Genomic DNA, 12,216 nt, shown 5'->3' on the forward strand with positions numbered 1-12,216 from the left:
GGATTTGGGAGTTTTAGGCCAAGCGTGCACTCAGCTAAACTTCCACATCCTCAAAGACAATTTATAGGAAAACGAGAGAGTAAAATCCTACACACCTCTGTGCAGTTGACCCGGTCCTGTCTGCTCCCATGTCCCTCTCCGTCCTCCCAAGCAGGACGTGTTGCCGCGGCGACCCTGTGTGATCCACCACTTCTTTGCTGCTGACCTCTACACCTCGGATCAGCACACCCCCTCCACCTCCGCCTGCTACTCCGACGCCCCACCCGGGAATAGCTGCCGCCATGCTGGTGGCGATGACGGGGTCCGCCATGTTCTTTCGCCCCAGCCAAGACATGGGTGAGGAGCGGCTCGCCCCGCCGACGGGGGACTCCGGCTTGGGGGTGGCGGTGCCTTTGCGGGGGGCCAGGAGAGCCTGGAGGTCAAAGCTGGGGTGGCGCTTCCTGGGAGGCTTGGGAGGGAGCGGGGCATCTGGGGGCTGGAAGATCATTTACATGGAAATTTGTTAATATCTATTATCGGTACCCCTTGAATTTTTCCACGTCTGGTCACATTACAACAGCAAAATTGCAATCTAGTGGGATCTCATGTGATAGACCAACACAAAGTAGTGCTCAATAGGAGGGAGATAATGTGATGTATACCGTAGTAATGTAAATGAGCAGCCTTTGCTAACAATCCCAGGTTGCTCCTCAGTTTTGGTTGAGCGTTCTTTTGAAACGTTGATGCCTGTTTTCTCAGATATCTGGTTTCCTGAGCGCCAACATTTATAAATGGCCATTTATGTCTTTTTAATGTCTTATAAAATGTCTTTTTTAAGAAATTTTTTAATGTCTTAAAATATGTCTTAAATTTTTTAAAGACATTTTTAAGACATTTTTTAATGTCTTAAGACATTAAAAAAAGACTTTAATGTCTTTTTAATGACAAAAGAAGACATTGAAGTCTTTTTTTGACTTTAATGTTTTTGACATTGTTAGAAAGAGTATAATCCACACTTTTAGAATCTATAAATAACTCAAAATGCCCCTGAAAGCAGTCTTTGTTAGCTCCTCCAGGTCCCTGAACAGTTTTAGGAAATAATTCTTTTTAAACTTTGAGAGATGTTTTCTTTGAAATTTGGTTTTCTGAGTGCTGATTTTCAAGTAGCCATATCTGCCTCATTTCTTTTTAGATTTCCATGTGTTTGTCATAATTGGAAAACTTAGAATCTACATTTTCAGAATGTGTAAATAACCTGCAGAGACTTGCCCTTGATTGGAGGCAGTCATGTATATGTCTGAAAAGTGTGGCCTGCATTTCTTTCTCATGCAGATCAGGGAACAACCTGTGGAGCCTTTAGTTGAGAACAAAGGTGTTGAGCCCATGGGAAGTCCCATCTGCTGGTTGCTAAAAGTCCTGTAGGGGGCAGTAAACACGTGAAAAATGTGCTCTGACCAGATGAACCCAAAATTGAATGTTTTGATCTTTATGTAAAGCACTGTGGGAGGTGGGAAAGTAACACTGCACATCACCACTGACACATCTCCATTAAGAATCATGGTTGGTGGCAGCATCATGGTGTGGGGGCCCTCGTCTTCAGTCGAGATGAGCAAAGGGAGATGGATGGAACTAAATCTTATGAAAAAACCTGTGAAACCCCAGACACGAAAACCTGAGGCTGGGCTGAAGGTTCACCTATTGCTGCTCTAGGAGCCATTTACTCCTCAGGGGAGAGAATACTAATGCTCAGTTTTTTAGATTTTCATGAAATAAATGTTGATGATCAAGTACCATTTGGTTTGAACTACAGTTATGCAATGATGTGTGCTGGTCTGTCACATGAGCACTGCAAAAGCATGAAATCACACCATGTATTTTTTATCCAGTTTCTAGTCCAAATAGCTTAATACACTTAAAAAGAAGACAGAACAGATCTGATGCAATGAGGACAAACAGAAACCAACTCACACTTTTCTTCCCAGGATTCAGAAGGTTCTGCAGAAACTTCCCTCCACCGGCTCCTCCTGCTCCACCTACGTTCCCCGCTGACCCGTCCCTCCGGTTCCCTTTGTCCTCTCCTATCTTTAGAGTGGAGCAGGTCTGAGGCCTGAACAGTGACGCCAGGGACCCCCAGGACTGCAGGCCCCCGTCCCCTCCTCCGAGCCCCCAGTCGCCCTCCCCATCGGGCCCCACCAGATCCCAGAAGGTGCTGCCGGACGGCGTCTTGGCCTTCCCCTGGCCGTGGCTCTGCGTCCGCTCGGAGTGGAGGAAACGAGGTTTGACCTGTGCCACGGTCCGCTGGTAGCGCTCCACTGTCTGGGTCCAGAGGTCCAGCAGGGCCCCGCCTCCCAGCTCCATGGCTAAGGACCGTGCGTCCTGGAAGCGAGACGGGGGGATCGGAGGAAGGGACGCCAGCGGGCAGGTGGAAGAGGAGGCGGTGGGGGAGGAAGGGGTGGAGGAAACCGCATCACACCACTGGGTTGCCTAACAAGAAAGTACAGTTCAATTAAATTAAATCCAGTTTCATTGTTTAAGTAGCAGCCAGGTCTGAAACCTGGGAGTAGTGACCTGAACCTTCAAAGTCACATGAAGACAGTCACAAAGTCGGCCTTCCATCACCTGAAGAACATCTCCAGGATTAGAGGATTAATGTCTCAACAAGATCTAGAGAAACTCATACATGCGTTTATCTTAAGTCACATTGATTACTACAACAGCATCTTCACAGGTCTGTCCAGCAAATCAATCAAACAGCTGCAGCTGATCCAGAATGCTGCTGCTGGTGTTCTCACTAAAACCAAGAAGTTAGAGCACATAACACCAGTTTTAAAGTCCCTGTAGCTCAGACAATAGACTTTAAATACTGTTGTTGTTAGTTTATAAATCACTGAACAGTTTAGCACCACAATACATTAAAGATCTGCTGCTGTTGTATCAACCTTCCAGACCCTTCAGGTTCTGCTCTGCATCCCCAGAACCAGAACCAAACATGGAGAAGCAGCATTCAGCTTCTATGCACCACAAATCTGGAACAAAAAATTCTTAAAACTGCAAAATAACTGAAACACTGAATTCCTTTAAATCTAGACTAGAGTTGATTTCGAACCATAACAAATGTAATATTGACCAACACATTTGATGTTTATTCAATTGCTGACTGTATTGTGTTTTCTTTGAAACTTTGTAATTTTTAAAACTGGAATGATTGATTGAAAGCAGGGTTAGACAGGGGAAGACGTTGATGCCTCAGCGTCGTCCTGCGCCGTGTTACCTCTGTCAGTGTGGACAGCAGCCTCTGGGTGTTGTCCAGAGTAGTCCAGCAGTCGGACAGACAGTGGGACATGTCTCTCAGCTTCTCCCTCACTGGGGGGAGTCGGATCTGGATGTCGCTGAGGCCGGCCCAGTTCAGCTCGCACCAGCCCTCCAGATCGCTGAGCACCGACAGAGTGTCGCTGTGCAGCTCCTGAAGCAGGACGAGATATTTAAGTTCAGTTCAATTCTACATTGATAACAGGTTATTTATTATTAATTTGGTCATTTTTCAAACCCTTTTCAAGGACTGGTTATTTTGTTAGACACAAATCAGTCAAAACATTATGACCATTGTTAGAATTAAATGGGTGGGTGGGCGTCCTGAGACGTCTGCTTTTGGGCTGTTAGCAATAAATCCCATAAAGCCTTGTGGCTTGTGGCATCTCTGTGGATTAGATTTCCCACAGACAGACGCCCTCAGATCAGCAGACTGGATCTAATTCCCACTATGAGCTCTTATGACGTCTGATGATTTTTGATTACTTTTTCTTTTTTTTTTTTGCGTGAAACTGCTGCCGTTGCACAAATAGCGTTTTTTTGTGTGTCACTCACGTTGGCCGTTTCTCTGAACGTTCTAAACTTCTGCTGCTTCAGCGACAGCCTGCTGAGAGACAGAGGAGGGTCCTTGTATTCCTCCAGCTGGGACTGTACTTGCTCAATCTCCTTGTCACACTGTGGGTCAAAGGTCGACAGAGACAGGAAGGGAGGGTTAGTGGTGGAGGGGGCATGAGTCACTGTACGCAACATGAAGTCACAGGACAAGACGGCAGAAGAGAGGAAATGAAGACGAGGAAATCTGAGGCTGTTGCTACTGGTATTGTTTTGTCTGGCTGTGATGTTGACAGGAAGTGAAAAAAAAAAACGTGAGAAGAAGAAGTGAGTCTAGGAGTTTCCACCAAGTCCATTTTGAGCGCAAAAAAGGGAAGTAACAACAAGGATGAACAGTAGTATAAATCCCTGGTAAGAAGAAGTAAAAAGTTGAAAAAGTTTTCCTATCCTGATCATTACCTATATGCAATTCCTCTCAATTCTCATCTTCCTTCATTGCTCAGTCTGAAGATTTCTCCCATTGGCTTGGATCCCTCCGGTAGAATTTAAGCCGGTCGAATCATTGAACAGAATAAGTTTTGATATTGATTTTCTGTGCTGTTTTAGAATTTTAGACTACCTGCCTTTGGTTTTAGTAATGGCAGCTGCCATTAGCCATGCTTCCAAATATTGAAGAAACACTTTGCTCTGCATTTCTTTCTTTGCACAGGGGGATGGTTATTTACAGTGCAGGCAAGTTCCGATTTCTGAGAGACATTACATATGTCATGGCCAAACATTAGCGATTGGGCCAAATGTTTGTGACTAGGCAGATGTCAGCGATTGGGGCAAACATGAGCAATTAGGTAAAGTTTAAAACCTTAACAGAGTTCATGCCTCCAGCTATCAATTGTTTGTTGAGGGCCGAGACCCTCTGTACGAAGCAAGGCACAGAACCAGAGGCTGGTTTTTACCAGGCTAACGTTAACCTTTCAAATGATTGCTTTGGATAAATCGTAAAAAAATAAATAAAAGTGAAGTAAGTAAAACCACACACACCTTTTCCAGTTTGTCCACCATTCCTGCCAGTCGTCCCAGTGCTTCCAGGTCACGACCTCGCCGGTTGGAAACCTGGACGAGCCGATGGAGGGCATCGTCCACGCCGTCGTAGAGTTGCGAAGTGGCATTGAGAGCAGCCCTGTAGCAGACCAGAAAGTTCTGTTTCTGTTTTTCATTCCAAAAATCAAGTTTATTTCCATCTGGTTTGTATTTCTGTCACAACTTTTCTAAGTTTACCAGAGAGTGGTGTTTAAACCCAACTCATCTCAACCAAACAATATTTCAAACAGGAGCCATTCATGTCATTTAAGACCAAACGAGTCACAGAGGTGGCCCAATTACAGCGGTTATGTTTGTCATGACCTTGCTGTAATCGAAAGTCTTGTTGTTTCGTCTAATTATCAGCCTGATTAAAAATCTTAACCCTGAGCGGAGCGTTTTAACAAAGAAAGCAAACTGCAGTAGGTCGGAACATTTTGCTTCTGTGACTGAAGAATAAAAAAAAACACGACACATTCAGGGAACTGTTTTCGAACCGATGACTCTTAACATGTTTCAACTTCTGTACCCACAACAAACTAGAAGACTGTGTGCGTTGATGTGAACATAGATTTGTTTCCTCTGACTCCTCTTTTTGTGACACCTAAATGTTTCAAATTTTCATTCAGACTTTAATACCAGGCCAGGACATCTTGAGAAAACACATAAAAAAGTTTTCAATTGATTATTTGATCTTTTAGAGAGAAGAAACTATTTGAACCAACCATCTGAGTCCATCACTGTGGAGGCATGTTAGCTCTTCCTAGCAGAATTGTTTTTGTTTTTTACCACATCTGAGAGCTTTGTTTGTTTAAGGTCACACCACAACATCTCAATTGGATTTAAGTCTAGACTTTGACTAGGCAATTCCAAAACCTGAATTAGGCCTGTTTTTGACTAAAGGAGTCAAACTTGTGGTTAATCACTTAATTCATGATTTTACAGTAGAGGGTAAATACCTCTTCAGGTTGGTTTTGATAACTTTATTCGTTTTTCTTGTTTTAACAACCTAAAACATTTAGGTTTCAAAAGAGAAGAAACATAAGAGGAAACAGTTTTTTATATCCCTGCAGTCGTACTAATGGCATATACAACCAGTTTCAGTTTCAAGTAGTTCCCTATAAACTCTTGCTATATGAATGGTACAAACTGTGTGTCGGTGGGGGTAGAGGGTGTTGTGGCTGAACCACTAACTACTTTCAGAATGTCGTAGGAGGATGCATCATCAGCTGAGTGGCAATGCCAACACTAACAAACAAAGCTCAGTTTGTTATCTGCCTGGTTTTCAATGCGTAGTCTGTAATGATATATGGTCAAAGACTTGACAAGATGTAAAGATAGCCAAAAAACCGGGTGCCATGTCTGATAAGAGGGACAAAAACCTGCAGTACGTACCCAAAACAAAAAGGCCAGATGTTCTATTGGCAAAAAAGTAACAAACCATGTGCCTCAAGTTAAAGTATTCACACCCCAGTCACGAAGCAACTAAAAAGTTCAGCGGGTTTTATGGGATTATGTTTAGTGCGGTCACGTCATCATGGAAAAATAATATGAAATAATAAAACCATTTACATTGCTATGTTCACCCTGTGGTTTGTACTATAAAGTACCTATTTTTTACTTAGCTTAACCAATTCTGATTATTTTTTCTTCAAAATCACTGGATTTTCGCATTTTCCCGTTCAAATGCTCAGAAGTGAAGCCGGTGAGGCAGCAGCGAGCTGAGCCTCACCTGGGATTGCGCAACCTCTCGCTAACTGCACTGGCTGCCATTCTATGGGAGCAAGTTCGTCCTGTCTGTACGCCGGTAATAAATGGCTAAAAAACACTTAATATATGGACTGATTTTCCATAATTTCGCTTATGTATATAATGTACAGTGTTTTTTTTTTGTCACCGACTGTGTGTGTATCGTGTTTTGTGTGAGGAGGAGCGATCAGAAGCGGCAGAGTACAGACTCCAGGGGAGGCAGGCAGTTCTCTTGCCTCATGGCAGGGGGCGCTCATGATCCCAGATATTGTGACTGTACAACTGCAGAGTGAGACACAGTGAGCTAGCTATGGAGCTAGCCATACAGTAAATAAGTAAAGTACAGCGATATATTTGTTTTCTCCTCTCTTCCGACGTCAACATGAAAGACTACATTTCTACACATAAACAGTTTTCTAAAGTGGATTTTCAATTGAAGCAGGAGATAATAACTAAAGGAAGACCAACACCGGATCTGAAAGTTTTGCTTCGAGACAGTTTGACGATTCTCAAACGGAGTAGAAAAGACATGCCGAGGATAGACTTGGCTTTGGATGAACGGATATTTTTCTGCAGAATTAGCGGCACATGGATTTCATTGATACATAAAGGTAAGACAGCAATAAGATCTTTTTTTTAATGAAATGTGCGTTTTTTGGGCTACAGTTTGTATGTCTAAACAATTCAGTAAAGTAGAAGCGGTAGCTAATCTACCACAGCAATTATGTATTAATTAAACATTAAGCCTAAAACATACTACAACAGACTGAATCTTCTGTTCTGTGTGCAAAATTCTTGAATGTTTTTTTGGCGTTAAATCCTAAAACATGAAGTGGCGTTGTTGTCAGTTGCTATGGCAACGAGTCTGCGTAGCTTGACGAATACAGATAACTTTGCTGTGGATCATAGCACGAAATCAGTACCTACATTTCTAAGTTTCACTGAGTTAACGCGGCTATGGATGACATGTAAATTATTAATCTTTTTGCCCTCCAGCGTTGTATGCATGCGCGAAATTTCCATACGTCCAATAACATGCATGGTGTCTAAGTCATAAGTCAGTGCCTCACCAGCAGTGAACCTCACCGCACGTCACTGATATATAAAATTATAAAGTGGAAGGAAAAGGATACCTTTTCAAAACATGTTCTGTCAACTGCAGACAGAAGTTTGTTGAATCACTTTTTACCATAATTGCAGCTGCATTCTTCTTTGTTCAATAGCTCAAGTCTAGCCAGACTGAATGAATAGTTTCTGTGAACATCAGTTTTCAATACTTATGCATATTCTTTAATGTAAAGTGTTCCAATGAAACTGGTGTTTTTTGTTGTTGTTAAAGTTTATTTCCAGGATGTTCTTGTATTTATCTCCGTTCATCTCTCCATTATTCCCCCACCCCTTTTAGAAGAAAAGCATTGTGATGGTTCACACATCCATCTGAACTGCAGATGAATGTGTGAACATTTCAGTATTAGTTTCCTAGTATTAGTTTAATATGAAGCTCCAGGTGAACTCAGGTGTGTGGTACCTGCAGTCAGGTGACCTCTGCGCCAGTCCGGACGAACAGTTCGTCAGTCCCGCTAGCCAGGCTCCGCCCCTCTGCTGCAGTTCAGTTAAGCGTTGGTCAGCCAGCACACTCGCCATGAGCTGCTTGTGTTTGTCAATGCTCTCAGGGACAGCCTGGACGAGATCATTGTTTCAACATTTTCAGACCTCTTTCCGACAAAGGACACAAAGCATGTGATGATGTAGTGACCGCAGTCAACCTTGATGTCATTCGGCATCTCCTCCATCTCCATGGACTGCAGGGCTTCTCCGAGCAGAGAGAGGGCGCTCTCACAACGCTCTGTCAGTTTCTCCAACCTCTGTTTGGGGGGGAGATGAGTAAAGCAAATGTGAAGGTTTGGTTGAAGCTTTCCTATTCCTGCCTTTAGCTCGCCTTCTTCATTTTTGTGTTCATCGGCTTCACATAAACTAGAGGAATGAAAACTACAAACATTGTTTTTGGGGAAACTATCCCACCGGATTTAATCAAGAATGTACGGAAGAGGATTACGGCCACCAAAAATAAATAAATAAATTATAAGATTCTGACTTTAACTCGGAATTTTGACACTGTGCCAATCTACACCAAAATCCAAATAAATAACAAAACACTTTAGGTGTATGTCAGTTGTTTATTATATGGAAAATAATCACTAAACTGATTAAAATCAGAATTCTGAGAAAAAAAAGTCAGATTTTTTTTTTTTTTTTTTTTCCCCAGTGGCCCTAATCCTCTGAATGGAACAAATGTCACCAAAACAAAGCGAAGCAGGATTTTTACCAGTCTGAATGTCAGCCAGTCTGAGTGAGTGTGACTGAAGTCTCCATCCAGCTGTTTAGGGAGCTGCTGACTGTCTACATATTGCTGAAGGACTCCTGTACCGCGCACAATGTGGGTCTGAGGAGAGAATGTAAAGATGCAATAAAACATTAGCAGCAGGACAGGATGAGAAAGTCTGGCAAACAGTATCATAAGCAGTGAAAAACGAGGTGAAAATCCAGGAGAACTCTTCTCTCCTAACAGTTTTAACATCATTTGGGCGGGAATTTCCTTTAACAACCAAAGTTTTGGTGCTGCCAAGCCGTAATGCAAACCACATGTCACAAAGAAATTTGCTCTGCAAGTGTGCATGAAAAACATGTGAGCTGACAGATGCAAGTTCTGACTTGATTCATAGAGGAACTTGCAATGTGTAAATGTGCAGCATGCACCCTGAGGCTTAAGCACAAAGTGAATTTATTCCAGGGCAGATGGAATCCAACATAATATAACTAGAAGAACTCAGAATATAAAATCTGATTATAGTTATGTTAAAGAGAGAGGTTTCTTTTTTGTAACAGCGTTCTGTTGTTTAGTTACAAGGAAGCAGTAGCTTATGTGCAGCTAACAGCTGTCTGAACAAGTTTTATGTGGTGAAATATCAGAAATAAATTTGAATCTATGAGTTAATAACTGCTGGGTTCAGATGAAATAAAAGTAGTTTTCTGGTAGGTTAGGTAGGCTTACACATCCATTTATAATGTCTACTGCCAGATGGTGAAAACGGGGCAAAATCACTGAAATGCACCAAAAAACCCGAGGCGGTATGGATTATGCTCTTACATCTTATTGTTATGTCGGACTTGCCTGGCTTACTTAGTTATTGTTTATATTCATTAAAATCCAACTGTATTAAAATAAGAACATTGTTAGCAAAACATAAATTCATTAAAAAAAAGAAACAGAAAGTTGCCGGCCCTGAAACTCAGTGCTCTGAGCTTCCACCCCAGTGAGGCCTTTTTAAAGTCTGGCCCGGCCCATAATGCATCATCTTTTAAACATTATTTGTAAGAGGCCATGGGCCTCCACGCCTTTTCGAAATAAAACTTGCATAGTAAGAACTACTCACTGATTTTTCAAACTTAGGGAGATTATACTACTGTCTGGTGCAGGTAAGACGGTGACATTTAGAAGTACACTTAATTAAATTTTCTTTTAAAGTTACTCTTTGGATGAGAAATATAGTTAGTAATAGTTCCCTTCCCTGGAGTAGAAAGACATCATGTTGCAGTGAGTTTGTAGAAAACTCCATAAGTCCTCTCAGTTTTAGAACACTAGCAGCTAGTAAGCTGGACCCACATTTACATGAGTTTAGCCATTTTCAAATACTCTAAAAGTTTTCACATTTGTGTAAAACAGCGATATTTTCCTAGATATTGTCACCTCTGTCCCATCTAGAGCTAAGGAAAGGGACTCCTGCTGCTCCTCCATCAGGACCAACACAGACCCTAGACCGCCAGGAACCAAGACCTGGAACACACACAGAAAACACATGCGTCTGTGCTACCAGCCCTTTTGTAGGACAATTAAAGCACACAAGCAAAAAAAAAAAAAAAAAAAAAAGGCACATTTGTCTTAACAACTCCTTTGTTTTCCCTTCGCCTCACCTGGAACCGTTTAAGAGCAGAAAGGCAAAGACTAGATGGTTGGGAGCATCTGCTGTCTATTAGCACAGTTAGTCCCTTTTCTTTGGCTTCGGGCCTGATGGGGGATGATAAACAAAGGTGAATGTAAGATTAAAACAGTTTTTAAAGAAAACGTGCTTTCAAAGAGCCACAGTGGTCAGAAAAGTTTGTAAATCGGAAAGTATTTGTTTAATATGAGGCGTGTAAAAAGCTTAAGACAAAGAAATACCTGTTAGAACATCAATGGCCTCTTTCACAAACAGTCCTCACCATAAACCCGCAGAGACAAGCCCCAAATCACAAATCAAGCTCTTGATATCCTGCACACCTGTGAGCTTTAACCCTCTTAAGAAACAGGGTCATTTAGACCCCACAAGTTTTTTACTCCGTGCGCAGTCCAGCGGGGGTCGCTGGACTGCGCAATTCAAAATCTTCTCTTGTTTTTCCCCATTTTGAAGAGTGGCTAAGAGAAATGTTGGTCATTAAAAGTTCCTCAAAACTCTACCTTTAAAAACTAAAAAACATGCATGGGTTTCAAATATTTTTTATTGCAGACGTTGTGTGACGAATGGTTAGGGTGACTTTATCCTATTGCAATCAAAGATTATTTTTGGGCTTTTTACATCTTTACCAGCATTGTCAGTAGAGGTGGAGTATGTTGTTGCTGTTGTTATACAGAGAAACATTGAGAAATAAGAAGATCATGTGCCAGAATCAGAACAATATTTAGTGGACACACACAAACTCACCGAGTGATCCGGTGGTAACAGGAAAGAACCCGCGCCACCTCCTCCGAGCAGAACCCCTCCTCAGACGCACCTGCATCTGTGAAAACCAGAGCTCGCCCCAATCTGTCCACTGTACCTGTAGAGATGAGGTGTCTGTAATTAAAGGTAAACTGCTACCCTGTCTCTATGTGACAGGCTTGTTTGGGAGAAATGCTGAATAAACAGGAAGGACTGAATGAAAGGAGGTCACCTGTCAGCTGCAGCTTCCCTGACTGAAGTAATTCTGTATCCAGTTCCCTTAAAAGCGCCGGCTCTTTAGAGGTAACACCATTTATCTGGTCAGGACACGTCTCCGGTGATCCAGCCTCCACAGTCAAGTGGTTAAATGAAGACGTGCTTGACTGACCATTGCAAACAGGCGACGATCCATCTTCTGTGTCAGCTGGAAGATGGAAAAAACAGAAATAGCACAATAGGAATACCAGGGGGACTAAAAAAATCAAATATTACTGCGGCTGAATAGGTTTTCCCACCCACCTCCACTGCCTTTCCTTGTGTTTTCTTTCCCTTTAGTGTCAATTGTGGGCACTCCATCAGGTTTATCAATCTTTTCTGTTTCCTCTGCCTTCTTTTCCTCTGGGATTAGCAGCTTTGTAGTTGCAGAGTGGGCTGTGGGACTTGGCAGAGGACTTTTACCCTGTAGTTTTGTGCCTTTTTGGTTTTTGCCACCAGACCTAGCCTTTCCTTTGGCGCCCTTTCCCTTCCGTTTCCTCCTAAACACAAAGCACAGGAAGATCTTACTGAGGTTACAGTAGAGGGGATAGAGTATCAT

At 42.5% G+C, this 12,216-nt stretch overlaps 1 protein-coding gene across 2 annotated transcripts in view; it reads right to left on the reverse strand.

Annotated features, from left to right (window-relative positions):
• arhgef40 (Rho guanine nucleotide exchange factor 40) overlaps positions 1-12,216 on the reverse strand; it is a 49,046-nt gene that overhangs the window by 18,496 nt on the left and 18,334 nt on the right. For both annotated transcript variants that reach the window (XM_014985553.2, XM_088015167.1), the window contains exons 6-18: positions 11,922-12,157; positions 11,635-11,826; positions 11,406-11,520; positions 10,639-10,732; positions 10,415-10,501; positions 8,993-9,109; positions 8,433-8,531; positions 8,195-8,346; positions 4,879-5,017; positions 3,844-3,963; positions 3,251-3,442; positions 1,948-2,463; positions 96-475 (exon numbers count right to left, since the gene is read on the reverse strand). In XM_014985553.2, the coding sequence (XP_014841039.2) occupies positions 96-475; positions 1,948-2,463; positions 3,251-3,442; positions 3,844-3,963; positions 4,879-5,017; positions 8,195-8,346; positions 8,433-8,531; positions 8,993-9,109; positions 10,415-10,501; positions 10,639-10,732; positions 11,406-11,520; positions 11,635-11,826; positions 11,922-12,157 (2,439 nt within the window). The remainder of the gene's footprint in view (positions 1-95; positions 476-1,947; positions 2,464-3,250; positions 3,443-3,843; positions 3,964-4,878; positions 5,018-8,194; positions 8,347-8,432; positions 8,532-8,992; positions 9,110-10,414; positions 10,502-10,638; positions 10,733-11,405; positions 11,521-11,634; positions 11,827-11,921; positions 12,158-12,216) is intronic.

This window comes from Poecilia mexicana, unplaced genomic scaffold (assembly GCF_051168715.1).
Source record: "Poecilia mexicana isolate PSO_F unplaced genomic scaffold, ASM5116871v1 scaffold_18, whole genome shotgun sequence".
In the NCBI taxonomy this organism is placed as follows: domain Eukaryota; kingdom Metazoa; phylum Chordata; class Actinopteri; order Cyprinodontiformes; family Poeciliidae; genus Poecilia; species Poecilia mexicana.